General features: G+C 47.1%; 2 protein-coding genes across 2 annotated transcripts in view; both read right to left on the bottom strand.

Annotated features, from left to right (window-relative positions):
- Nucleotides 1–74: 74 nt before the first annotated feature.
- USE1 (unconventional SNARE in the ER 1) lies at nucleotides 75–2,956 on the bottom strand. Its single transcript, XM_054175342.1, has 8 exons — nucleotides 2,846–2,956; nucleotides 2,557–2,606; nucleotides 1,945–2,023; nucleotides 1,696–1,848; nucleotides 1,469–1,487; nucleotides 813–843; nucleotides 441–603; nucleotides 75–258 (listed from the first exon to the last, which is right to left on the bottom strand). Exons 1-8 carry the CDS (start codon nucleotides 2,945–2,947, stop codon nucleotides 76–78), a joined length of 780 nt encoding a protein of 259 aa, XP_054031317.1. The 5' UTR covers nucleotides 2,948–2,956; the 3' UTR covers nucleotide 75.
- A 557-nt stretch (nucleotides 2,957–3,513) lies between these two features.
- The window catches only part of MYO9B (myosin IXB), a 36,874-nt gene continuing 12,428 nt past the window's right edge, over nucleotides 3,514–27,959 (bottom strand). The window contains 39 exon segments of the mRNA XM_054175483.1: nucleotides 3,514–4,399; nucleotides 4,520–4,647; nucleotides 4,870–5,009; nucleotides 5,470–5,517; nucleotides 5,965–6,088; nucleotides 6,981–7,112; nucleotides 7,337–7,442; nucleotides 8,032–8,160; nucleotides 8,460–8,652; nucleotides 9,067–9,137; nucleotides 9,288–9,399; nucleotides 9,966–10,007; nucleotides 10,448–10,624; nucleotides 11,109–11,207; nucleotides 11,431–11,621; nucleotides 11,744–11,901; nucleotides 12,118–12,248; nucleotides 12,628–12,694; nucleotides 13,369–14,358; nucleotides 14,708–14,969; nucleotides 14,972–15,119; nucleotides 15,581–15,703; nucleotides 16,525–16,635; nucleotides 16,812–16,892; nucleotides 17,342–17,464; nucleotides 17,973–18,012; nucleotides 18,926–19,036; nucleotides 20,600–20,675; nucleotides 21,008–21,203; nucleotides 21,507–21,648; nucleotides 22,244–22,365; nucleotides 24,047–24,181; nucleotides 24,904–25,020; nucleotides 25,233–25,322; nucleotides 25,731–25,860; nucleotides 26,036–26,136; nucleotides 26,271–26,370; nucleotides 26,520–26,582; nucleotides 27,655–27,749. Coding sequence (XP_054031458.1) covers nucleotides 3,963–4,399; nucleotides 4,520–4,647; nucleotides 4,870–5,009; nucleotides 5,470–5,517; nucleotides 5,965–6,088; nucleotides 6,981–7,112; nucleotides 7,337–7,442; nucleotides 8,032–8,160; nucleotides 8,460–8,652; nucleotides 9,067–9,137; nucleotides 9,288–9,399; nucleotides 9,966–10,007; nucleotides 10,448–10,624; nucleotides 11,109–11,207; nucleotides 11,431–11,621; nucleotides 11,744–11,901; nucleotides 12,118–12,248; nucleotides 12,628–12,694; nucleotides 13,369–14,358; nucleotides 14,708–14,969; nucleotides 14,972–15,119; nucleotides 15,581–15,703; nucleotides 16,525–16,635; nucleotides 16,812–16,892; nucleotides 17,342–17,464; nucleotides 17,973–18,012; nucleotides 18,926–19,036; nucleotides 20,600–20,675; nucleotides 21,008–21,203; nucleotides 21,507–21,648; nucleotides 22,244–22,365; nucleotides 24,047–24,181; nucleotides 24,904–25,020; nucleotides 25,233–25,322; nucleotides 25,731–25,860; nucleotides 26,036–26,136; nucleotides 26,271–26,370; nucleotides 26,520–26,582; nucleotides 27,655–27,749 — 5,841 coding nt within the window. The 3' untranslated portion in view covers nucleotides 3,514–3,962.

Below are 27,959 nucleotides of genomic sequence, written 5' to 3'. Positions count from 1 at the left end.
AGAAACTGATTGTAGAGAGATCTTGCACCAGCTCATCTTAGGACCTGCACTTCTAGCCATTTTAAATGAAGAGAATCATTTCAGTTTGGGGAAGATCCTGATGAAGAGAATCATGCTGATGAATATGAAACAAACCACAATCAGCATGATCCAGAGCAGCCAGTTGACTGACTTCTTGGCGTGCTGCTCCAGGCGGTCAGACTCATCCTTGAGCTTCTCAAAGTTCTGGTCTGCCATCCGGAGGGAATGCGACAGCGTCTGGGAGCACAGAGAACAAAGCAGCTTCAGACTCAGCTCTGACAGATCTGACTTGTTGCTCCCAACAGACAAAAGCTTCAGCTGCACTACAGAAGCAGACAGGTTTTACCCCCAGCCTCTCCTCTCCAATCCCAGCTGGACTCAGGTTGCCCCCTGCAGAGTGTGGCCCTTTCAGGCACTACCTGGTTGTCCTGCTTGATCACATTCTGTGCAGCCAGAGTGTTGTTCTTGAGGCTGCGAGCAAGACTTAGCATTTCTTCAGCTAACTTCTCCTGCATGTCCTGGTGGTGCTGCAACACAGCATCCAGCTCCACCGCTGACTGCTTCTCATCAGCTGCGAGGCCTCTGCAGGAGTACAGGGGTGACAAAGGTGAGATTTGTACCCTCCCCAGACTCTGCAGCTCTGACAAGACCAAGAATGGCTGTCAGCAGTCACTGTATTTGGTGTCTAGCAGCAGAACCTTCACCCAGATGGAAGCACATCTATGATTTAAAGGCCACTGGGAAAGCAGCTCCCAAAACACTGAGCACCAGGAGGAGACATCTGCACTCACTTCCGCTTCCTCACGGTGAACTCCTCAAAATCTGCAAGAAGAGAGACATCTGTGTTTGAGCAGGTTATGAAAGGCTCTTCTGGTGTCCAAATCCTACCTGACCCTCCACCCCAGGGAATAAGCACTTCAAAAGGCTGTCTGCTTCCCACAGGGGAAAGACAACACCCAACCCAAAAGCAGGGTTGAGAGACAAAGCCCAGATGAATCACATCCCTGGGGGCACAGTTTAAGCCACGTTCTCTTTTAGGGCACCTTAGCCTGGCCTAGCTCCAGCTGCTCTAACAGTAGCTATGGAAACTACAAATGAATTCCTAGCAGCTCCCTGCCTTGGGTCGGTGTTTAGCAGGAATTGCACAACACCCACTCCAGGCACCTGAGATCGCCTCATTTCCTCTGAGCAGCAACAAAGGCAAATTGCCCCTGCTCATTCTCCACCCACAGTGTCTGCTCTAGATGAGCTCTACACAAAATGGGTTCTTGCGAGTCCCTGCTCCCATACTGGTAACAGCCCTCAGGCTTTCACCTGTTAGAGCCTTTGGTTTCATTGGGTGTTAACACCTATCTGAACCACCTTGACCAACCCCTAATAAAACAAAGCCTTCCTCTTCCCTTCCCTAGCTAACCAAAGGCAGAAAAAGCCAACAGATTAAACTTACCATTGGCAGCCAAGGGGTCCTGGGAGACAGAAAGAGAAACAAAAGAGAAGATTAAAAAGGGTCAGTGATAAAGGACGGTCCTTCAGGCTCAGGGCAGTGCCTGTACCCAGCGTTCAGACCACCCAAACCAGAAAAAGATGACTGGCCACCCAGCCTGGGGCACAGCTGAGGCACAGCCATCAAAAGAAGCAAGAGACAACTCCTAAAGAAGCAGCAGCACAACATACTGTGCCAAGCAGCTCGCTCCTCATCTTGCCTGTGCATCGAGCCTTTGTCTGCAGGTGAACCCTTTTAGTTGCTGGGGTCCTCTCTTTGGCTGTTGTGGGGGTACGGCCAGGGGCCAAGAACTGATTTGCCAGAGCCTTTTCGGTTGACGAAGACTGTGAGGAGGAAGCAATGAGAGAGTCACCCTATTGCTATAGGCCATAAAGGGAATACAGACAGAGGGCACTCAGGTCTTTTCAAGCAGATCTTACCAGTTTTTCAGCTTCTAAAAGCCCCTTCAGGAAGTCTACTTTGCGAGAGTATTCGTTCATCAGTTCTGGAGCTGGCTTGCTATTGGAATTGAAAATAGTAACAGAACCCCCAGAAGTTATTATCATTCTCTCTTGCCCAAGAGACTTTCTAAGCAAAATAAACCCCCAAGCATCTGATTCTTCAAGAAGCATCTTCTAACACAGATCAGTGATAGGCTGGACAAGGCTTTGAGCAATCTGGTCTAGCGGGAGGTGTCTCTGCCAATGGCACAGGGCTGAGGTCTCTTCCAATCCAAACCACTCTGCTGATCCTATGAGGAGCAGTCTCTGGCTAGGAATTTCCCAGAGCCCCTACAGATCACCCAGGCACTGCCAGCCTGGGGCACAGCATGGCGGAGGGGCCGAGGCTGGCAGGCAGAGAAACGTGTGGGGAACATGGCAGAGCTACACAGCTCCTCACAGGGCTCTGCTGTTGTTGCTTTGCAGGCAGAGGTTGTCCCTCTCCAAGAGCTATTTCAGAGGACAGGGTCTGCCCTGGGGGGGTGTCTGTGGGCTATGTCTCTGTCTGACAGGCGAGAGATGCAGGATGCCCCTGGCTTGCAGAGGACTCACCTCGACTGCTTCTTCAGCTCTCGGAGCATGTCTTCCAGAGCAGCCACATACTGAGGAGGTAAAAAACTCGTAAGTGACAGCATTAAGGAGAAACACTCTGCCCGCTAGAGGGCTGCGACTCCAGTTGGACTTGTAACGCTCCCCAGCGCTCGCTGCCTCGGTCTGTCCCGGAGCCGAACGCGCTGATGCAGGGACAGAGGCTGGGAAGCGCCACCGCCGCCAGCTGGCCCCTGCCGGCCTCCCCCCGAGGAGCGTCGTCCCCCCGCGGCTGGATCAGGCCGCGCCTCACCTTCTCCAGCCGCCACTCCTCGGGGTCTCGCCGCTCTGCCGCCAGCGCCTCGCACCGGCTCAGCAGCCGCATCAGGTTCAGCTCCAGCCGCGTCGCCGCCATGGCCGCCGCCCCCCCCCGAAACCGCCTCACGGCCACTTCCGGCGGGGCGGGGCCGGCGGGGCGGGGCCGGCGGGGCGGGGCCGGGCCGGCGGGGCGGGGCCGGCGGGGCGGGGCCGGCGGGGCGGGGCCGGCGGGGCGCGGCGGGGCCGGCGGGTACAGAGAGCGCCGCGAGAGGGAGATGCTGTGTGGGGGCTGCAGTAGCAGCGCCTGAAGTGTGCCGACAGTGTCCGAGCCCTGCTCCTCCTGCACCTCGGCGAGGAGCAGGGGTTTCAGACCAGCTCCGTGAAGGGCTGGCACAGAGCCTGCTGCTCCCAGCGGGTCCCGTCCCAGCCTCGGGGTTCGTCGCACGGGTGTGACCCAGCTCTGCACAGCACCAGCCCCCAGCACTGCTCTGAGGCAACACCCCGGGCTCGGTGCTAGTGCGCCTACCCCGGTGCTGAGCTCTCCCCGTGTTTTAGGAAGCACTGACACTGAGAAGTGATTCCAAACAAAGAGTTCCTTCGACAAAACTGTCCTTTAGCCAAGGCAGACATTCATGAACACACACGGATTGTTTAAAAGTGCAATGTATTAATAAACGTTTTTATGTATTTTGGTCTCAGTTAAGGCTATTACAACATTAACAGTTCTGTAAACCACACAGAAATTGGTCATAAAAACATTAAAAAAAATATTAAGGCAACACAAATTGACCCAAAACGTCATAGCTGGTCCCATTGGACCCCATTGTAAGGCAACTGGAAAAAGGCACGGCAGCAGAATCTGGGGACTGTCTCGTTTCCTGCGCACTCAAATTCCTGTATTTTCCTCCACCAGGCTTATCTTCTACTTTCTTTGCAGGGTTTTAATCTAAGGTAAAGAATCTTTGTTTCAAACAGCCTTGCTTAACCCTTACAGTACTGTACACGTGCACGCAGTACTGTATACTTGTTCTTAAGAACAAGTTCACAGCCTCCAAAGGGTTAAAGCCACAGCTGCACTCAACTTCAGAAAAGGTTCTGACAGCTCCAGAACTTCACTGCTCCAGACAGGGAAGGTGAGAGTAGGGGTCTGAAAACCTGCGCTGAACCTTGGCTGTTGGTTCACATCCTCCTGAGAGCTCCTGGGCTGCTGCAGAGCCATGTGCCACATAAACAGAGTGGATTTTGTCCATCCGCCTTGCTGGCTGCTCCCTTCGTCTCACCAGTACCTGAGTCTCCTCCTTAGCAGAAATCCTGCCCTGAGATCCTTCTGTACATTTGAAAATCCCAGGAGGAAGTTTTATATTTGCTGTTGGCATCACCGGAGTTCGATGGGGCACTTTCATCTTGGGCAGCGTCAAAGATGGCCGGTGTCTTGAAGCCAGGGATGCAAAAGAAGAGTCTGAAGAGGCTTGCAGAAGAGAAGGCACTTCGCAAAAGTCTTTGGCAGGCATGATGGAGCTCTGAGCACAGCAGTGTAATCCAAGAATTGCTTTAAAGAAACAAGTTCCTTAGATACTGAAAGTGTGCACAAAACAATAAGCTGATAGAAGCAGCTGTGACCAGCTGAGGTTGGTAGAATAAAAAACACACACGCTACCTTAATACTGACCTTCCGTAGCCCCCCGCCCTGCCCTGTCCTCCAGCAGGCTCTCCGTGCTCGCTGAGGTCTCCGAGTCCACGTTCTCCTCGTCAGAGCCGCGCTGGTCGAGCTCGGGTAGGCGGTAGGTGATATCCTCCCTGCAGCAAAAGGGACATGCAGCACTCAGACACCTCTGGTCCCGGCGGCTTTGCTTGCAGCTCCTGCTTGGAGGTCAGCCTTCCTGCAAGAAGCCTCTCAGGGCTCTTTTAGCCAGTCCTCTGTGTTTTCCTTTTTGCCCTCACAAAGGGACACAGAACAGCATCAACCTGGGACAAGAGATGCCAAGGTGGCACCTCCAGAGATGGAGAAGGGTCACTCACTTCTCTTCCTTTATTGACTGTATGCGACCAATCAGAATCTCCTTCTCCCGATTATCAGCTTCAGAAACGTCCTCCTCTTCGTGCACCGAGTTCAGTTCTGAGCTGCCACTGTCACTTCCTTTGGCCTGGGAGCTTTTGCTCTGCAAGACAAACTGAGGTTTAACACCTCAGTCCTCAGCTGTATGATCCTTGACTGGCTGCTAGTTACAAGGCAGAAGACAAATGAGTAGGCCAGAGGAAAGGCTACAAATGGATGAAGAGCTGTTAGTTACCCACACAAATGCTTCAAAAAGTGATAGAAGTGTCTCTATTCACCTGATTTCTGGGGGTTTGTTACCTTGTTTGAAGCACAGGAATTTGATTTACCAGCCTCACCTTAGTTTTAATAGACATTTATGAGTAAGATCATTGCACCCAGGACAGGGCACTCAGAATGTGATGACAGGTCAGCAGTCCTGCATGCAGTCTGGGGAGAAAGCTGCTCCAACACATGCAGTTGTCCAAAAGGGCACCTCAAACCGAGTGACAGCACACCTAGTATTTTAGTCATGCAGTAAGGAGAAACCCCATGCACTCTTAACAAGCAAGCGGGGTACATACCAGCATCCCCTCATAAGGGGAAGAAAACCCAAGTTTTACAGGCCAGAGCTAGAGAGAAATGAAGACCAAATTCACTATGTGCAACTTCTGAGCAGACAGAGTGTGGTTTTACTCTAATCAGTACAACAACAAAATCCTATTTGCCTTAATAGAACATATCATACTTTTGTCCACCATCCATCTCTGAAGTAAAGGAACACCTTTGCCATCTAAGAGGCTCAGCAATTTAGTTCCAGTGACTGAATTACATGGGAACACATTCTGACCGCTCCAAGAGCGGAACCCCACCCCTGTACCCTTCATTTATCAAAGAGACTCCAGTGCAGCTCTGTATTTAACTCCTACCTACATCTTTGGACATGTCCAAACCATCTCCTCCTCATCCTGCAATTGATTTGTGACTTACTGGATGGGACAGGCAGGACGAACAGCCAGCACATCCCTTCAAGCAGCTGCTTTCTGCTGAATGGTCCTGGGGTTCAGTTCACCACTTACCGTATTCTGCCGAAGCAATGAGAGCCGTCGAAAAGCAATGCTCTCAGCTGCCTCCAGCTGATTTATTTCTTCCATTTTTATCTTGTACTTCCTTATCTGCTCTTTTATCAGCATCTCTACACACCTGGACAAAAGGGCAAAAGTTTATTCAGCAGCCTCATGCCAGAAAAGCTCCTGGGACAAGATGCCTTTGCTGACTTGGGGATGTTTGGCACACCGGGGGATGGCCTGCAAGCCACATCCCAGGGCCTGCCCTACAGCAGGGTGTGGGGACAGGGTGAAGAGTCCAACACAGCAAGCAAGACAGAACAGACTGTGATAAGGAATGGCAGGTGTTCTTCCTGGGTAACCAGAGACACTCCTGCTGACTGCACACGACAATGGTAAGTGAGCAGACACCACCATGGCTGCTAACTGCTCCTAGCTGTCTTCCCTGCGCTGGCACAGACTGGGAGATGCAGATTGAGCCTGCAGCTGCCCTTTTCCACCTCTATGGCCTCAGGGGTCAGTAAGAAGTTAGAAAAAGTTGACATTTTTCAATCTCTCCTTTCACTGGGGACAGATGCAAGACCAGTCATGCAGTGAGGATGGCGAGGGGCATTCAGACAGCCAGAGTTGCTGGAGGGTGAGAACAAAGAGGATGAAGCACAGAACCTTCTTCAATTCAAGGAACAACATCCAAGAAATTATCAGCTGTTTCCAAGTATGCAGGGGACAGCTTAATTCTATATCCTGCTCATTATGGCTTGATTCTCAGCAGAATATGAGTGCTGCACAATCCCCTCAAGAGACTATCTTGCTGTAAAATACAGACTTGCTATTTAGGTTCCAAAGCTGTCCTTTGTGCTTTGCAAATTTGAGAGGTGGAAGGACTCAGAGCAGGGCATACAAATTGGCAGCACTAGCAGAGCCAGAACTGAGCAACTCATGCCTCAGCTTCACACAAAGGCAGGTGGCAGTACTGGCCTTTCACTGTGTTTCGAAGCACTCCTATGCAGCAGGCTGCTAAAACTTACATGGTTGTTTTTGAAACATCCTTCATGCTGGTTAAAGGGTCAGAGGGATCAGGACAACGCAAGAGGCATGGTGCAAAAACAATGGCCAAGGCGTTGGGCGACATGCGGTTGACATCTTCTATCAAAGCCACTCTGAAATTCAATGTTCAGAACAAAAAAAGTTTGAAGGAACCCTTCTAGAACACAAACATTCATCTGCTTTTTAGCACAGCTATAAGCTTTAATTCCATCACTTCTAAGCCAGCAGCACAATCCCTACCCTGACACTTAAGGAGTTTAAAATTTTAGACAGCTTCCAAGAGGGACTGTGAAGTCACAGGGAGCCTCTCCACAAATGAAGTAATTAAACTCATTACTTGACCAGATGGAAGATGAGGCGCTCCAAGGTGTTATGGTTTGCTTGTGGCAGCTGTTCAAGGACACTGTAAATGGCACAGAGCTGCTCCTGTTTTTCTGGTAGCTCTGCACAAGGGGAGAAAGCACAAGATCAAAACTGCTGTGCAATGCTAGTGGGAAGCCACCGAGCACTCGCTGACATTGTCCCAGACTGTCTGCGGCAGAGAGATTAAATTCTCAGAAGTCACACTGTCACTTCATTTGCTAATGGTCATAGCTAGATGTGAAAGCACCCCACGAGGCACTGCAATTCTCCTGCTTTTTCAGATGCTGCTGCTAGCGACCATCAAGTGGCACACCAAGATCTCCAATAATAATTAGGGTGCTTTACTCTCACTGAAGTTAAGGGAGTCTAACTATTTGAGAGATCTGGCTTACTGGATTTGGCCAGAACATCGAGGAGAAAAAAATCTTTAAGGGGAACCCTATTCACACAGTGCTGTTCTTAGGCAGCTGGGTGGTGATGTTGTGCTTCCACACACAGGAATCCAAAAGCAAGGCCAAGGAAGCCAGAGGAGGAATTCCGTTTATGTAAAAAATGAAAGGAAGTGTACTGGAAGAAAGCTGCTTAGCCAACATGAGCATCTTAAGAGGTTCCTTTCTCAAGGAAAGAGCAAGTTCAAAACCCACTGCTTCAGACACTTGCCCAACCCACCCACGGCTCGCAGGAAGTCATTGTACTGGGCGGATGTCATCAGGGGGTCCGGCAGCTCCCGCAGCCACTGCTTCAGGATGCCTGTGATGGTGTGGATAGGGTAGTTCTCCAGTTTCACTGAGTTTGGATCTGGGAAAAAAAACCCGTTTTGTCATTTCAAGCAGTTCATGTCTTTGATGTACACAATAGGAACCCAAAGAAGCAAGATTAGAAGCACTCAGATTCACAGAATCAAGAGTGGCAATTCAGAAGGATAAAACCAAAGTCTGCTGGTGGTCACTTTTATGTACTAAGCAACTTCTTCCAGCCTGCACAGCCACAAAAAGCTGGGTTTAAAACCCTAAGAAGTGGCAGATATTTTCAGACAGAACTGCAGAGAAAAGGAGTATCATGCAAGAAAACCTCAAAGGTGGACAACACTGCCTGACCTGCTTGCAGCAACTGTTTCAGCTCCTTCATACGATTTGCTGACCCTGATTTCCTGTAGATGCCCTCGGTGTAGAGGCCGTGCATCTCCACATACTCCAGCAGCTTCTCCATGACAACAGGAACTGAGTTCCTCTCACTGGTCAGGGAACTCACACACACTCCAAAGTGACGAGGTTCTGCATCCTGTTCATTCTGGAATTGATACAAGTCAAGCCCTGTGCATCACCTACTCTCAAGCTAGACAATTCCCTTGTTGCATGCTACAATTAGCTTGTGCTTCCAGACACAAAAAGCCTTGGACCACAAGGCAGATTTCCTGAGCTGCAGCAATAAAGAAGCTTTCTGGTATGCATGGAAGGATTTCTTTAACAGTTTGTCCAACATAGCACCAAGTGTTACAGAGAGTTCCCAAAGTAGCTTGAGCATCACCTTCTAGAAGATTTCTGAACCGTTTAGGTTGTGTTTCTGCAACTGCAGGACCTGTCTCTGACTGCGTGCAGGCAGAGGAGTGAATTGAAATGTTTAAACCGTTCTGCTCACTGTTCATTTGCTAGACAAAACAGCAGCATTTTGCAAGCGTGAGTCCTAGAATCACACAGTACTTACCTTTTTCCCACAGGACACACAGCTGCTCTGGATTTTGGGCATGCACTTCTTGTGACAAGTCAGCTTGCAAACTGGAAAGAAAACAATCGTTACCAGCACTGCAGACACTAAGGATCTCCCCTTAGACATCTACGCACTAAGCCCCTTCTGTACCAGTCAGAGTTACAAGGGACCTGCACACTGTGTAGGCTGAGTGGCAGACAGGAAGTGCTTCCACTTACCACTGCAGAGACAAGCCTTTTCCATGGGCCAGATGTAGGAGCAGCAGTGCTCACACGACTGTCGTATGCTCACTTGGTAGTTTGTGAAAACGTGGCCGTTGTGTTCTTCAATCTGGAGGAAGACAGAATGAAACCAAGGGATATTCTTTGCCTTTTTTATTATTGTTGCTCTTTTTAATATAAGTGTCTGCCTTATCTTAGATTCTCCACTTTCATTTCACAGTTACAACTGATGGCTTTGAACTTGAAAACAAATTTCAGCCTACTAAAGCAGCTGGGTTTCCTGCATCATGAACTTGTCACCTTGATTAAAGTTCATCAGTGTGATGCAGTGGCTATAGTTTGTTATCAATATTTAGCATTTCAGTTTAAACAGTCCCATGACTCTGGAGGAACTTTGAAGTCCCTTCTAACCCAAACCATTGGTTGATTCAGAAAGCCATTAAGTTCTAAAAGATGCCATGGAGAAGCAAGAACACAATCGAGTGCCACCTAGCACTGCAGAAGCACATCTGTGGTTTACAGAGAACAGCTCTGTGTTGTATCACATCTTCATAGCAGAGCAAGTGATTCAGCATGCAAAATAAAACAGAACTTCAGTACAAAATCAGCTTTTTCAAGAGTGTTTTCATGAGCACAGCTGAGGACTTAGATGATGGCAAACAAGAAAGCACTTACTGCACGGTCTTGTTTCCGTTTCTTCTTCTGGGCTTTGGTCTGCTGCAATGGAATACAAAACTAGCATCAGTCTTTGAGATTCAGACATTCCATTATTCCTTGGGCTTTTTTCTCCCTATTCTGCATCTCCGGACATTTGAGGCACTGTACTGGAGCTTCAGCTTGGTATGAGAGTTGTCTGAACTTCTTTAAAAATCAGCTGAGCTCATTGCCTGATGACAGAGCAATTCCAGCTCTAAACATTTCAGGCAGCTCCTAAGGTTTCACCAAAGGAGATGCAAAAACACTTTGAGATTGTGAACATACAAAGGTAAATAACAAAGGAATCAAAAAAGGTGCATCAGTGCTCAGAGTGTGACAGACAGGTGATCTGTGTATGGAAGTGTTTCCCAAATAGCAGAACACAGGGCACAGGTTCCTTATCCGAGGAGAGTGCTGTCACTTAATCTCCCCAAAAGCCAGTTACAGAGTAAATTTTATACCTTGGACTGCTCAGATTCATCTCTCTTTGTATATCCTCTGATGAATTCATCCAGAAGGGACTGGAAGAGATTTAAAACCAGCTTGACTTCTTTTTCTTCCCTTTTTTGGGCCAGATTTGTAACTAGAAGCTGGTAATTTTCTGCCAGATCTTTGTAGCCAACGTGGATTTGCCCATTCTAGAGAAGGAAAAAATATTATTCAGAAGAGTCCTTTTGAATACTGTTGAGACAGTTTCATCTTTTTGTGTGTTTAAGCTCAGAGGTGAGGAAGCATGTTCAGGATTAAAGCACAAAATAACAGCCCACAACAGCACACTTCCCAAGTGGAGAGGAGGCACTTGGCTGAGACAAGGCAGTGTCAGAAGAATACTGGCAAAGCTGTAGGCACTTCTCTTTGGTGTTTAAACACAGCAGCATGAAGAGGCTGAAGACAGCAAAATCCATCCATCTCTAAAAATAAGTTACAGCTCAGTGAAAGAGAAAAACCTTAACCTCTGTTTAAGGTTACAGAAGAGCTGTAAAATGTTCTTTTTCAAGTCTAACACTGAGCTAAGAATTGCTGAACTGCGTTGCTTAAGAGCTGTAGTTCAAGCAATTAAACTGCACCCTCAATTAATTTATTACCTACCAACTTTTCACTTAATTGAGACTTACTACTTACAGGAGCAGAGTACATGGTCTTGATGTTCCCTCTGAACTTCTCAGTGGCTTCAAAAAACAAACATTCCACACCAGACTTCTGGGAGCGCAGGTCATTGATCTGGAAGGCAAGCAGGTCTGCATCAGCTTGCACCGAGACAGGAACACCCTGGAACACCCTGCTTCAGTTGCTAGGTTAGTTTTTCTGTGATCATTCTGTGCAGCTACCAAATCGCTTCCCCTTTGCTTTAAATCATGATAATAAACTTGATCTAGTGAAGCAGTCTAACACTCCCCACAGAGCCAGCACAGCCCTGAGCTTTCTCCCAGGTGCTGCCCCTTACCTTGTTCAAGAGGAACTCATCCAGGTGTTTCAGTTCATTGGCGTTGGCAATCTCGCGGGCCATGCAGGCTCTCCAGTTCTGGGACACGCTGGAGATCTTGCTGATCTTTATGGTCCGGTTCTTCCTCGCCTTGCTGCTCTCCTTCCCATGGCGCTCCCCGGCCTGCAGGCGACTCGTCTGCCCAGAGGAAGCTGGGAAAGAAGTTCAGTAGTGGATTACAGCAGGAAGCCTGAATTCTGCAGGATTTGTTCCCATGCAAAGCATTACACAAGATGGATCTCAGCGAGTTGGTGATCAAATCCCAGCAACTCACCTTCAGAAACTTTCAGGGTTCCTCCGGTCTCTGGAAAGAGGACACAAGATACAAGGGAGAGGCCTTCTCCTTCATCAATCACATCAGGACTCTCCTTTGGAATTTTCTTGTCTGGCTTTTTCCCCAAGAGTCTACGCAGAGGACTTTTAAAAGCAGATCTGAACATAAAAGCAGAGCCATGTCTGTCACATCAGAAGCAGTGGAGAGAGGTGATGCTTACTGCAACATGAAGCAGCAGCACAGCCACTCCTGGAGATGATGTCAACACATTTCTCCACAACCAGTCTCAGGATGCCCATTTCAAATGCCAGTGGAAACTCCCCTGCCTGGTTCCCTTTCCCTAAAGGCAGGCCAGGCACATAGAGGATATGTACCTGGCATCTATTTGCTGACTCGTGGGCTGCAGGGAAACAAATGCATCTGAGGTAGGTGTGAGGTCGCTGGGCCTTTTTTGCACAGCCTGCTTCTTGGGGCCTTTTCCTTCTTCTATCGTATCTGGCAATGGCTACAACAGAGAGGAGTCAAGAATCTGCATTTTGAGCAAAACAAATCCTTTAAATGCTTCTAAAAAACAGAATGGTGAAAAGAAGCTTGCTTCAAGACAAAACACTTTACCCAATAGGTATCAGCTTGCTAATGCAAGATCTAAGTACATGTAATGCTCTGATCAAGGGTCTGCTTATTAGAATTTAATTTTACATGTTGCATAGCACTTGCCAATTAATTTTTCACATGGGTATCAAGCCAAAACCAAAAGAACTCCACCCAACCAAAAGAACACCCCAAACTAACTCACCTGAAGGGAACACAGGTGTACAGAACAGGCTATAGCAAATTAGTCACAAGTGATAATTAAGTGTAAGTACGTAGAAGAGCATCAGTACCTGGTTCATAGCAACAGACTGGGCCAGTGTTGAAAGATCACTTAATGAAGATGAATTCCCCTTCTTTCTGCAATGGCACAAGAACAGTTTCAGAACGAGCATTTTATAAGTCTGCAGTCCCTTAATATTTACCTTTTCGATCACCCACACATCAGTGCTACAGCCCAGAGAGAGCCCTGTCCAACTCCTGCAGCTCGCATTCAAATGCAAAATGTACTGCAAAAGTAACCTAACCTGGGGATGTCCTGATGCCCTGCTGTGTCAGAGAGATGACACTTGCAAACTGAGGTCACTAAAACCTTGTTTGCAATGGACAAAAGGCACATGGAAATAAACTCCAGAGCCTGCTCTAACTCCAGTCCTGGCTGGCCACTTGAATTCAGCAAGGCAGGGTCTGCATCTTTTAGAATAGAATAGAGTAAGAATTAGAATAAACCAGGTTGGAAGAGACCTTCAAGATAATGGTGTCCAACCCATCATCCAACACCACCTAATCAACTAAACCACGGCACCAAGCACCCCATCAAGTCTCCTCCTAAACACCTCCAATGATGACAACTCCACCACCTCCTTCTGAACACATTCTACCTACAGAGAGTCAACTGCAGCACTAGGAGCCAGGGAGCTCTGTTTTCTCTCAGCTCATGGCCAGATGCACAGGTTCTCAGCAGTTTTCTATCGTTAGACATCATAACTGGCTGTTTTCTGAAAACATCTAGAGGATGAGGAAGTTGCCCTTACTCCAGCTGCTTCTGAGGAGACTTATCCCCATGTGTTCTCTCATCCAAGGACTGACTCAGCATGTCATTCTGGCCAGCATCAGACTGTCTCTTCCCTTTCCACTTCTCTCTCTTGTACTTCAGCTTCCCTGGGTCATCCACGTATCTCTGGATTTGGGAACCAGTGGGACTATCCAGATCTTTGGCAGCCTTCTGCACAAGGCGTTTGTTCTTCTCTCCCCAGCATTCAGCCGGCATGCTGGGCAGGTTCAGTGCAAGATGTGTTGGCCTCTCCAGCCTGTGGAGCCTTTGGCTGCCTTTCATCTGATTCCCTTTCATTTCTGTCCTGTCCAGGGTCCTGTCATCTCCTGACACAGGTGGCTGCTCAGGAACAGAGCTGCTCTCTTTTATCTCACTTGATGCTGGTGTGTCTGAAAGAGCCTTCTCTTCCCCTGGACTTCTCTCTCCCTTGCTGCTGCCCTGAAGGACAGCATCCTGTGCCTCCAATGTCTCTGAGGCTGAAGGAGTTTCCAGGGCACCTTCAGAAGAGGTTGGCTCCCCCTGGTAGGGTGGTGGCCCTTCAAAGGAGAGCAGGACGTGCTTGTTCTGTAACTCGTTGTGCTCCAGCCCCCTCTGCCGCCGGGACTCGCGTTTCTCCCGGCTGCTTGGGACTCTCTCGGCGCTCTCGGGCACGTTCTTCTGGAGGGAAGTGGCTTTTTCAGACCAGCTCACGTTTGCAAGTTGCTCATCTGGGGCTTTTTCAGACCAGCTCACGTTTGCAAGTTGCTCATCTGGGGCTTTTTCAGACCAGCTCACGTTTGCAGGCTGCTTATCTGGGGCTTGATCACAGTCCTCAGCACCCTGATCCAGCTCTGACTTGTGTTTCACAGGCATCTGGTCTGTTTGTTCACAGTGCTCATCCTTGCTTGTATCATTCTCTGCAACCTGACCTTCCTGCCTCTCTCTCTGCTTTTCTTCAGCTTTCTGCTTTTCTGTGACCATTTTCTGAAATCTGTGAAGAATTGATAATGTGAAAACACAAATACTTAATGCCCACCAGTCAAGGAAAGCATCCGGCTATTCAAATGCAGCCTAAATGTGAAGTCCAAATACAGTCCCCATAGGACTGGATGGAGGTCTGCTTCTCAGAGCTGGGAGCATCAGCACAGCTCAGCTGAACACTGCTCAGGCACTAAGTACTTGACCAGCCCCCAGCCAGCAGCAGCCATTTGATGGGGACTGCAGTATTCCATAGGAATGTCTTCAATCAGGACATCACCCAGAGCCCGACCTCGGCACGGAGCAGACTCACTCTGTGGTTGAAAGGCCCTTTGCATATTGCACTGCTCCTCTGCCTTTACCTTTGACGTTGCAGATGTCCTCTGAACATGGCTTGCAGAAGACAAACTCTCCTCTTCTGCTGGAGGTAGCATTTTCTCTCCCTGTACCTTCGCCACGCTGCCTGGATGCACACAGCTGCGCTGCTCCTCTGCAGTGCCAGCCTAAGGCACCGGGAACGCCAGCAGGCCTTGGAGGAGAGAGTTCCCAAGTGAGGGAGGGGTACTGAAAGCAGGGGATGATTTGAGAGGAGTAGTTTGTTGGTCAGAAAAAGCAGCTGGGTACCTGTAAGACAACGGCTGCCTGCCGTGCCCTGAGGAAGCGCCTCCTCTCCAGACCCATCCGCAGCCAGCTCTGCAGCAGGACGATTTTCCGCATCACCTCTTTGTGCAGCGTATCCTGCAGCTTCTGCCGCTCAGCCTCCTTCATAAACACCTGCTCGGGCCAAGAGGGCTCATCAATAAATGCTTAGGGGAGAGCCTCCCAGAGTATATTCATCTGCCAAACGCGAGCATAGCGATGAACCAAACCTCATCAGCCAACAGTGCACCAAGAGTGAGTCAGATTTGGTAAAACAAAAGGAGCATTTTGATTCCAAAACATGCAAGTGCACATCAGAGACTTCACATCTCAGCTCCCTCCTCAGATGCAAACATCAGCCTGCTCGACAAATGCCAAGAGCAGCAATTTCCCCAGAGCAGCACCCACACAACAGAGAACTGAACAGTGGTGCCTGATGGCAGGCTGGCACCAAGAGGAGGCAGCTAACAGCTGCAGGAGGTGAAGCAGGTCACTTACTTACAAAGTTCAGAAAAGAGCAACAGCTGCAAAGGAGCTGCACTACATTTTGCAGGGTACATCAGCAATTCCTACTGGTTATGGGGGGTTTCACAGACCTTGGTTTTCCCTATTTGATAGTAGTTCTCATCCAATTTTAGTTTATTCAAATAAACAAAGATGTCTTCCTTGGAGGCTTTGGCATTTTTGGGCAGCAACACCTGAAACTGGTCTATGAATTCCTGTGAAAAGCAAAGGCAGCAGGAGATCAAAGTCATGTGGTCTGAGTTTTAGCTTTATTTTAAAACTCTCGTTAAGACATCTAAGCTGTAGGGGTTTGAAAACATTTAGTTGACACTCCAAACTGAATTAGTTTTTCCTACTCTCCAAAATGCAGGCTTCATTCAGCCTCTAGGTAACAGCAAAGATCACAAGTATGGGAATCTATGGGACCTTTTACAAAGACATGCAGTGACAGGATGGGCAGTGATGGCTTCAAACTGGAAGAAGCAGGATTTAGATGAGAGATTAAGAGGAAGTTCCTCTTCATGAGAGTGGTGAGGCACTAGAACAGGTTGTCCAGAGAAGTTGTGGAGGCTCCAAACCTGGAAGTATTTGAAGCCAGGCTGGATGTGACCTTGAGCAACTGGGCTAGTGGAAGGTGTCCCCACCTATGGCAGGGGTTTGGAACCAACGATCTTCAAGGTTGCTTCCAGCCCAACCCAGTCTGTGATTCCATGATCTAACAGAACCACACAGACACAGAGTTTTACAGAAAACTAATGCCTGTAGGGAGACAGAAACATGCAGCACTGACCACTCATGTCTGCAGCACAGCACTCTGCTTCTATCATGCAACCGGTAGGACAACTTACTGGTAGGTGAGACACACAACAGTTCAGGCTACAACTTGTTACTGTGCAAGCTCTGTCAGAGTTACAGTGAATTTTTACAGTTCATCCCAAATGGATGAGCTTCATGTGAATACAGGCACAAAAAAAGAGGAAGCTCCCCACAGCCAGACATTTCTGACAACACACTGCACCTCCAGTTCCTCACATACCTGGAAGGTGTACTTGGCACTGTAGCCAGACCTCCTGATGCGCACTGTCTCCAGCATGCCAGTGTACCTCAGCTGCTGAAGCACCAAGCTCTCATCAAACAGCATCTCTTTCTGAAAGAAAGCAGCAGCCAGCAGCTAGTAAATGCCTGAGGAGTCTGATTTCTGTCCATCAGAGAAAACACGTTCTGATTTCATACCCTAGTTGCCTAGAGTACCAGTGAACAAGTCAAGAGACCCATGGCAGAGCTGGAGGACCTGGATCCCCAGCCAGAGCAGCCCAGTCTCACCTTCTCAGCATTGGAGCGGATGCAGCGGATGAAGAATGGCTCGGCTCTGCCCAGTGTCTCCAACAGTTTGTTCAGGGAAGTCTGCAATGCAATATTCAGAAACATTTTTCTTCCTCAGACAGCAGCGTTCTGAGTTGCAGTGGATAGAAACCCAGCTTCTTCCTTGGAACTAAGGCTGTTTCAGACCTGATGGCTCTCCAAAGTCCTATGTCATCCAACATGGGGGTTTCCCCTCACTGTACAGCAGATCCCTGTACTTGTTTGTACCTCTTCTCAAGGTAATTGAAAGTGGGGTTTGCGAATGCTGGAACCGCAGGGCTAGATCTGCAGACAAGAACTGCTCCAGAGAGCTCTCAGGGTAGTCTCTAAACAAGGTCTAACTTTAATCAAGTAATAAACCTTACTTCAGACAAATCCCAACAAATTCGCTTTGTTTTTCAAGCAGAATCAGGCTCAAACAGCTCAGGAAGGCCTGTTCCCAGGAGGTCAGGGTGCACCCTGAGCTGTCCACCACCACATCAGTCACCCACCTGGAACTGTGCACTTATGCTAGGAGGTTTCTTCTTCTTGTGCAAGTGCAAGAGGGATTTGGTCGTTCGATCATGCAGGGTCATGCTCACTATGAGCTTCAGAGACTTGGAATCCAGCAAGTTCTAGAAGAATGTTTTCACAATCAAAACACAAGTCTCTTGCCTGAAGGAAAAATATCTCTGTCTACTTCAAAAAGAGTAACAGTGAAGCCAGCTCCCTGGAGCTCCACATTCAGTGACGTGTTACACTCCATCATCATTTCTGGTTTGGACCAAAGCATCTCCTTAAGAGGGAAGCTTTTCCACTGGCCCATCCCAAGACTGTAAGGTGAGCAAAGTGGATGATGCCATCCCTGTGTTTGCCTTCCATGGCCTGATTAGAAAGGACTTCATGTATTGATGGCATCTCCAGCCTAACTAAACAGATGCCAGCTTTTAACTCTTCAGCAGTTCTTACAAAGGTGAGCATTTTAACTATCCTTTCTTTAGACAGTCAAAAAGCCTCCCTGTGCTGTGAAACAGCATCTTCTGAGGTGAGCTCTGGCAATCAGAACGAACCACAGCAAAAAAGGAAACCAACCAACTGACCCAAGGACCCCAAGAGAAAGGTAAGTTTACTGCATAACTTTACCTTGGGAATGATCTGCTTTTGTTTCATACCTCTACTTTTCCTGTTAAAATATTAGAAGACGATTTAAGAAAAATCCAAGACCCCACAGGATGTTAGGTTATTTCAGCAAGCCAGATGTTGATGCAATTCATGAGGCAAGACAAAGGATAGATGGAAATGAGCACAACAGTATCAGGGTGTGTTCATGCACGTCTCTTACAAGTGATCAATGCAAACAATGCAAACTGTTCAAAATGAGTCTTTTTTTGTTAAATAAACACTGTAGCTATTGGAAACTTAACTCCTGTCATAATAGGAAGGCACTAACAAATTGAAATACACAACTCAGAGTCATTGCTGCTTGCAGCAGGATCCCTGTGAAAGCACTCAGGTGAGTCTTAGCACTGCTCTCGGGAGTGGTGGTAACAGCTGAGAACCTCCCGGAGCAGTACAGAAACCTCAGGCACAGCTCACATCCCTCACAGACAGGGAACTAGAACCTCTGGGCTGTGGCTCACATCCTCCCAATTCTAAGCACATTAACTACAGCATTCTAAGGCATGTTCCAACTCCATGCCACCCAGTTTACACTTATACAGTGGCCCCCAGACTGATTTTCTTACATACATGCACATGAAAAGAGCCTTAACCCTGACGTGTTCACAACATTAGCATCCTAAATTTCAGAAATCATCAGCTACAGCTTGGGAGATTTCATTGCTGAATGTTTGCAACAAGCTTGCACCACAGAGGAGGGGATTTGAGCAAGTTCACACCAAAAGCAGGCTCCACTTCCAGCTAAGACAAGGAAGCAGCAAAGCTTTCTCTACAGCCCTGACACTTTTTAGGAGGAATGATTTTATTCTTGGTCATTTCTTTGCAGAAGACTTGGGACAGGTCTATTTTTCTGGACTGCATTTACTGCTTGGTTTCTGTTGCACTGTCAAAGCAATGCCTGGGGCACCAGAACTCACATGAAGTGGGAGCGGTGTTGAAGCCGACTGAGCGACCGAAGCAGCTTACAGGGATCCTCCCCCTGCCATGGGAGTCCTTTAATACTTGCGATGATTTGTTCATGCATGTCTCTAAAATGATCCACAGCAAAACAAAGGTGGCAAACAAAGACACACAGCCATGAGAGAGAAGTCAAACCTCAAGAGATCCCATCACCAAGTGCTCTCCAAACAGCAGCAGGTCAATCCCAGACTACTTTTTCCTGAGCATGAATGATTCCGATGCCAAGCCAGCACTTCTGGCTTTGTCAGTGCCCTCCAATTTCATTAACAGGGCCTCATGCTAAACTTACCCTCTAATTCTACCTTTCAATGTAAAATCTTGAGCCATCAATTCAGAACACAGAGGGCAGTTTAGCAAAGTGTTCTCAAGGGGCAAGGAACCCTTTTGTTAAGCTAAGCAGCCTTTTCAGACACAAATATCATGAAGCAGTAAGTATCTTTATAGCTAGATCTGACTAAGAGAATACATCTGCTTAGGCAGACTTGCATCAGAAGAGTCTGGCAAGAGCCAGCTACTACAGCAATACAGATGGGATTTAGTTTTTCATTTTTGTTTCAAACATATCCATGTTTTGGATTTCAAAGTAAGCCTGGGATGGTCCCTAATCCATGGCAGATTCTGGTGTCTGAAGCATGCACTGAGCTTGTGAAGCAGTGTGTCTTGGCAGAGAACTTACCTTCTTTACTCTCCAGAGAGGCACAAACCAAAAATAACAGAAGCGTTAAGAATCACTTCTGACTGTCAGATGCCAGCACCATTCTGAGCTACTCTCTGCGGCAGCAGCAGCGCTACAGATGGTCACTTGCTTCCCTTGGCACCTCTGAGCCTTTTTGAATATCAAGATTTTGGTTCAAGATATCAAAAGAAAACCAAGATCTTACCCCATGACCAATCCTTTCACCTGAATTGTAACCTGAGTTGCCACAAGTGACAGAGACTGTCCACGAAGGAGTAATTCTGAAGCACCATGAGGCCACCGTGTCATGTACCTCAGGGCTTCACCTTTACACAGAGCATGCTCAGAAGGTCAGTCTGTACAGGAATGTGCCTCCCTGGCTGTTAAGTGCAAGCCTATTTCTACTTACTTCTTGTTCTCATAAAGAGAAATGATGTCCTCAAAAGCATCTATATCGAAATCCTCAGAACAATCAAATGAGAAATCAAGCACTGAGCAGCTGCAAAAGGAACACGTATAAAACCTGAACACTCCATGGAAAGGCAAATATGCCTGTAGAGAGCAACACGTGGAGGTGGTTCTGTGGGATATGCCCTGCCTCCTAACCATCTCATAATGCTGTGACACCCATGAGTGCTCCTACAAACACTTCAGTGGTACAGAACTGGCTGCAGAGGAACACACAATGCTAAAATCAACAGACAAAAGGCAGACAGAACTCAAAACCCAGTGGTAAAGAGAACTGCGGCTCTACCACCACCATTTGGTAGTACTGGATCTCATGTGAAAAAAAGCAGAGCATTGTTTTGATAGCACCAAAATGGCCAGGCAAACCAAGACAGAAGATATAAACCAGGCTACCCCTGTGAAAGCTCCAGATGACATTTGATATATGATACTGTGGCTCAGAGAGTCATCTGCTTTCCCCCAAATAGGTCAGAAATGTGTTTCTCACCGGTAAACTTTTTCTGCTGGTGTATTTGATGTCTGGAGTTCTGCAAGGGGAACTCTGGGTCCTTGACGTACCACTCCTGTTATGAAATAATCAACAAGTTGAATCTTGGCAATGATATGAGCATCACAGAAAAAAAAGCCCAAACCACAAACTGTAACAAAGCAAAAGATCTACCCAATGGCCTGGATTTCTGCTCCAGTACTTTAGCTATCAAGCTAAATAATTCTGTTTCTCCAACTCCCTCCTACTGCAGAGCAAACTGCAGCTGCTCAGAAAAGCACTTCAGAATTACTCTAGCCTCCCCTTGTTGACCTTCATTAGGTTCCCCTCAAGCTAGTCGTGTCAACAAGCACTAACTGATTGCAGAGTACTTGAGGGTGCTTGCAGAGCACTTTTCTCAGCCCATACCTGCAGCCTTCTGGGCTCTCTGGCGCCCAGCCTCTGCAAAGACAGCCATGGCTCTGACGGCAGCTCGCAGCACGGCCCATCGGAACACAGCCACGGGGTCCATGCCGATCAGCTCCCGGACATAAGCACTGTCACTGCTCCGCAGCAAAGCAACGATATCTGGTCTCATGTAATCCATATTTTTCTCTCTGAAATCCTGCAAAACAGGCACACTGAACCAGAGGCTCTCAGGAAAGCTGTGTCCTGACTCCAGAGCTCAACCACAATTCAGAACAATCCATTGCTGTGACCAGCTCTCACTGCAGCCAGTGCTATCCTCCAGCCTACAACATTACAAACAGAAAATAAATCTGAAGTACCTCTGGGGACACATCCAACCCACTCCCAGCAAATTTTATACTTCTTGGAAAAACAAAACAAGAAACAAACAAAAAAACCCACCCAAACTATCAGAAAGGCAAGGAAACTGGGTTGTGTGGCCAGCAGCTCTTTCACCTACTTTTATCTGGTATTTAACTTTGCCAGCAAAGTGTCGAATAATGAAAGCAGGCTCCATCACTGGGGTTCCAACAAAGAACTTGTTCTCCTCGTGCTGCTGTTTGAATTTTGCAAGCAGAGTTTGGTTGGTAGCATGTGGAAAACTAGGAATACGAAACAAAAGAGGTCGGCTCCAATACTGAGATGACAATGATAAACACCTCTTGATCCCTGTGGGAATTATCCTACCATGCAGGATCTCTACACTTCCACACACGCACCTGCCTCGACTCTTAGAGATGGGCTTCATTTCTGGACCAAAACCTAACAGCTCTACACACAGCACAATATTCTGAGGTTTCAAGTCTGCATCAATGCTTCCTCTCACTTCATCAGTCAAGTTTAGCTGCTGCTAACCACTGCCAAGCCTTACATGCCTGCCTTGTATCCTCATTGCAATCCCCAGTACAACACAGAAGTGTTTCTGAGTTTGCTTAAGCCAAAGTTCAATTTTAGCATCAATTTGTATCACCACCATATTAGAGTCACCAGAAGCAAACTACAGTGTAGATCATAGTCATAAGACCACAGAAGGGTAGGGTTGGAAGGGATCTCTGAGGACCATCTAGCCCAACCCCATGCTGACCTGTGCTTCCCACAAGTTCCCCCTCCTTTAAAAGGTGTTCTATTTCTGTTCCCTTTCACAGACCCTCCCTCCTCCCTGCCACACATTTTTCCCAGATGATGTTGGTTGCTTACTTGCTTTCTTCATCCAGAAGATAGAAGAGGCCAGTGGGCTTCTTGCTGATTAAGTGAATGCAGGCCACATTATCAGTGTAGTCAATATTGTGCCAAGCAATCCCTTCGCTCTTATACTCCTCCTGTGGAGCTCAAGAAATTTCCCTCATCAGTACAGTGCCCTGACCTTTAACATCTTGTGGTCTAAATGCTGAAACGACCTCCTTCAACAGCTATGGCAAGTTGAGTTTGTCAGCTTATGAAGCAGAAACAAAACTAAGGACAATTTATAACCAAGAGCAGGCACACTGGGGCAGATTGAAGGCCCACCTAGGAAAGTCACTCAACAGCAGATGCTTGGTAAAATTGTTTAAAAGAGAGAAAAGCAAGTTTTGCTGTGCCGTCCCACAAACCTGTGGCTAAAGCATTACATCAATACTGTGGGTAGGCAGATTTCAAGTGTATTTTTCTCTTCCATAGTTCTCATATTATGGGAAAGGACAAATATTTGAATACCAAGTTCCAGAACTTCCAAATTGCACTGGGAGATGAAGCTGAGGTCCCAAACCAGGCAGTGAAGCCTTGAGGAAGCAACATATGTCCTGAGGCTCAGAAAAGCCAGAGAGCTCTGTCAAGAGAACATGAAGTTCTTCTGCTGCAGTGACAACCCAGCAAAGGCTTGACAGGACAAGCTTCCCGTTAAGGTATGGAACCAACCCAGGAGGCTTTCTTAGTGCTGTAAATGCCCACAGGAAGAAAAACTAGCAAGATACTAATGCAAAACACCTAACACTGCACAGCAAGTTGGCTCTGCAAGTGTATGTTTAAGGAAAGACAATGAGCACCTCTCCCTGTTCTGATGCTGATTAGCAATTGATTATTTCTAAGCAGGTAGAACTCAGCCTGTCCAGGCCCAGAGTGCTGTGTGCAGGTGGCAACCTGTGCAACTGAAATGCCACTTTCACAGACAAAAAAGCCTTTCTTTAAAAAGATATAGAGCTGGCCCTGAGGGCCCTCATGCTGCAAGAGACCCAGGAAATGGGTCATTCAAAGATTAAGCCTGTTTGAAAAATGGAATTATAAAGAAAAAAAACAATGTCACTATTTACCCTGGCTAGCCATGGCTGTCCTAAGCTACCAACGGGGACCTGAACAGACAAGAGACCTTCGGTGACTCTCCTCTTTTTAAAAGTTATCTACAGGTTGGTGACAGCACAGGACATCACCCTGCAGAACATCTCTTCAGCAGTGATCCAAGAAAGATTTAGCACAAACCACGTCTAGAACAAGCTGCAGTCTAGAGACAGGATCTGTTAGCTCTGTAAGATGATAGCATCTGCAAACAAGTAAATTAACAGAGGCCAACAACAGCAGGATTTCAGAGCTACTGCCAATAGCAACAGGCAATTGTATCCCCTAAGTGCAGTCAGGTGGACGAAGCCGCAAAGATTAAATACTCACAATCTGCCATTACACAAAACAGAAACCTGAAACAAACACCTCACCTACAGACTTGAAATCTCAAAGTTCAGTTTTATGTGAATTCTGTCTGGGATTGCCTAAATGTCTTTTTAGCTTCTTGCAATCAAGCAGAGACTTAATACAAGACCCCACTACCATTAGTGCATGTAGAGCACTGAGAGCTGCAACCTTCAAAGAACAATGAGCAACATTTAAGAGATTAAAAAGTAAGACTTTTTGGGATATATTCAAGCAATTACAAAACTCATGCCATGGGGTTTTGCAGAGTACTGAGTCAGTTTGCATAAGATAGGAGCACTTGATTTAAAAACAAAAGCCTGTTTCAGCACTTTCATTTCTTACCTGTTCCAGTTTGAAAATATGTTGATTGAAATAATACTGAAGCTGCTCATTTGCATAGTTTATACAGAACTGTTCAAAACTGTTGGTTTCAAAGTCTTCAAACCCAAAAATATCAAGAACACCAATGGACAGACACTGAAAGAAGACACAGACATCTAGTTAAACAACCTGTCTTACAGTGAACTGACAGCAGTTAACTCCTGCAGCCAGCACTGACGCCACTTGAATGCTGGCAGTGAAGTCCACTGTGGAAAACAGAGATGATGAAATATTACCAAGAAGTTTACCACAGGCTTCAGAAGCAGCAAAATTTATCCCAGATATCCGAACACATCATCTACAGCCTTGTCTGCTAGAGCTATACACGTAACTGTCTACAAAGAAAGGTGGTTAAGGATAAAGAAGCTGCTGAAGGGTCTGGAGAACAGGGCTGGTGAGGAGCAGCTGAGGGGAACTGGGATTGCTAAGCCTGGTAGAAAGGAAGCTGAGTGGAGACATTCTGGCTCTCTACAGGTCCCTGAAAGGAGCTTGAAGCCAGGTGGTGGTTGGTCTCTTCTCCCTAGTAACAAGTGATACGATGAAAGGAAATGGCCTCAAGTTGCACCAGGGGAGGTTTAGTCTGGACAGGAGAATAAAATTCTTCCCTGAAAGGGTTCTCAAAGCCTGGCACAAGCTGCAGGGAGGTGGCTGAATCCTCATCCCTGGAGGTGTTTCAAAGCTGCAGAGATGTGGTGCTGAGGAACATGGTTTAGCCTCAGCCCTGGTAGGTTAGAGAATGGTTGGACTGGATGATCCTAGGGTCTTTTCCGACTGAAACTACTCTCTGACTCTCAGACTTACTCCGGAGAGCAGCTCACCGTAACAGACTCCTCCATGTCCTTCTTGTTGAGGAGCGCATGGTTGATGCGCAGCACGATCCAGTCAAACAGAGCACTGTACAGGGACTTGGCCATTGAATCACGAGCTGTTATCGCCTGCAGATCAAACCATCTTCAGAGCTTTGTTTAAAAACCCCATTTCTAGTTGAAAGCAGTGTCACCCAAAGGTTACAAACCTGAGACACAAACCCAGCATTTCCCGTCAATGCCCACACCTCCCGCTCAAGGCGAGGGCAAGCTGCAGCAGCTGGTGCAGCACAAAGCAAGGGTCAGGGATTTCAGTTCCCCCGCCAGTGTTCCTGACTCACCTCATTGAGGCTGTATGGCAAAATGAGCTTGTCATTAGCAGTCACAGTTTTTCTTTTTGTTAGCACTTCTACTAGAATTTCTCGTTTAACCTTCAAAACAAGCAAGAACAAGAATCAGTCACCCTCAGGCTCCCCACTGAGTAACAGGGTAGCAACACAAAACTGGCTCAGCGAAGCCCAGGCTCCTAGACAACAGTTACATTTCCCATCCATCCTCACAATTCTTCAACTTCTTTTGGCCTAGACTCATTCAAATGTTTCCCTGTGATGGTGAAGAATCTCTCTACTAAATAGCTCTCCAATAAGTGAGTAAACAAATTCCTATATTACAACCCTAACCCAAATAATTTCACCAATTTCCTCCACTCCCCCTCCTGTAAATCACATAACCCAGCCCTAGATATAGCAAAATGGACAAGAAGATATGCAGGTAAGATGCCAAGGCAGAGCAAGATGAAAAGGTTCATCAGACATTAGAGCTGAAGAGGAATACTCTACTTTCAGAAGCTGGGAAAGAATGTCCAACACTTCAGGAGGTCCTACTTCCAACCCTTCATCACGCCCTGTGGCTTTCTTCTTGTATGTAACGTTGCCCAAATACAGAATAGCTGAAAGTACTGAAAAAATCCTAAGGAAGAAAAATTGCATTGTATTAGACTTAATTCTACTTCAAGCCCTCACTCAGCTCTCCTTGCTCTCTCCTGGATTAAATGTGATCCCAGCACATACACAGCCATGAATCTTAACTAGCTATCTGTTACAAAAGCTTAGATGACTTTATGAATGCTGAGGGTTCTGCTTACTGGGTCTTTGTTGCTGACAGAAAGCCAACCATCTCCATGGCTTGTTTTAATCTCTCAAAGTCATGTCGGAGATCTTCCCCATCTTCAATTTTCAAGTTATGCTGTACAGAGAGATCCATAATTAAAGGCAAAGAACAGAGCCCTAGCATGGCAGGAAAACAAGAATAATCCATTTTATCTTGAACCCAAAAGACCACACTTGTCCATGCATTGGTAAATTCCTGTCAGAGATTACCTGATTGAGGTAGAAATAATCTTCAGGTTGCTTGAGGTGAAATTCTTTACGTTCCTCCTCAGTGACTCCAAGTAGCAAGTAATAAAAGACGTGGTAGTTCCTAGGAAGGCAGCACATTGCTCTCATGAAGAGACAATGGGTTTGCTTTCACTCTTTAGAGGCCCTTTTTTTTCTCTTCTAGATACTCTAGATGCTCTTGAACTCTTGCACTGATGACAATTGTGTTAGTAAACTGCATTCACCTCTTACCTTTCATCTTTTTCTTGAGAAACCAGGCGAGATTTTTCAAGCAGGTATTTTTCAACGACAGCCCTAAAGAACAGCAAAACAATAAAGGTCAAAGAGAAGACCTCACAAACAGCCACTGTCAAGAGAGTTCAAATAGTGAAAGCTGCACTAAATACAGAAGAGAGTAGCTAGACACTGTTAAATCTACAGTAAAAATTTTTGCATGCATTAGACTGTAACTGGGCCTAAGAAACACCTATCTGCAGTGCTTGCTCCAAGCAGATACAACTGGAGAAAGGCAGACGGAGCAAGGAAAGTCATGATGAAAAACTGCAAGCAGAAAGAAGATATGCAGAGTGCTAATGATATCTGCTCTGAGATCAACAGGAATGTAAAGGCTAAGACCCCCCAAACATCCTGGACAGCTGTCTGCTTCCCACCCTAACAAACCTGCTAGATTTTTATGCCAGTATAGGAATCAGTCTCAAATGGAAGGCAGCCAGCCCGCCCGCCCTTAGGGCCTGATAAAGAAATCTCCTAAATGATAACCTGAACTCCTTGACATGGGATACAGACAGTGAGGCCAAAGTTTGAGCAGCTTTTTCTCATGCTGAAGACAAAACAAACATATTCAAACTGAACCAAAGTCCTGAGCTAGTGGGGCTTCATCTGAAACGATGCCAATTTCTTTCAGAGTAACACTCAAAGCAAACGTAGCACAGAGTTCCCGGGCACCTGGGCTACTGTACACTGCAAACACCAAGAGCAGCCAAAGGAGCACCAGCCAGCAGTCACTGTACCGCAGGGCAGCAAGCTTCAGGCAGAGCTCTACATCAACACTGTGCACCTGAACCAGCACAGCTCCATCCTGACCACATGCCTGACACGGCTGGGCATTCTGCAGATGCCAGCATTAAAGATTTAAGGGGCTCTTTACCGCAGCAAGATCTGAGAGAGTTTATTTTCTGGCATGCTGTTAGACACACAACTATTTGCACACAAATTACTGATGCCAAGTCAGAGTCTTAAGCACTCCTCAGCCCAAGCTGTTCTCACGTGAGCAGATCCTCAGTAAGGTAGCATTTTGCACACAGATTCTTCAGCAGTTCCCGAAAGTAGAGAGCTCAGCCCCAGCAGAGCCTCATGCTGTACTTACCCTCGGACAATACCATTCTCTAAATAGTTGACTTGAATGAACTTTCCAAAGCGACTGGAGTTATTGTTGTGTGCCGTTTTCGCATTCCCAAATGCCTGTAATAAAGCAAAATGTGTTAATTTTCAATTAAAGTATGCCAGTGCAGAGCTGCTCATTACTCAGCCTCCTGCTAACCTGCACTATGGAAATGGCAGCATGCAGGTCCCAAAAAGGCTGCTTAGGAAGCCCCCACTGCTCCTCACAGACCTGTACCTGTTTACCGTTCATCCCATGAAACAATATTTGAGGGACTGAGGGAGGAGGAT

This window comes from Dryobates pubescens, chromosome 31 (genome assembly GCF_014839835.1).
Source record: "Dryobates pubescens isolate bDryPub1 chromosome 31, bDryPub1.pri, whole genome shotgun sequence".
NCBI lineage: Eukaryota > Metazoa > Chordata > Aves > Piciformes > Picidae > Dryobates > Dryobates pubescens.
Note: the sequence above shows the minus strand (reverse complement) of the source record. Positions and strands in the feature narration are given on the sequence as shown.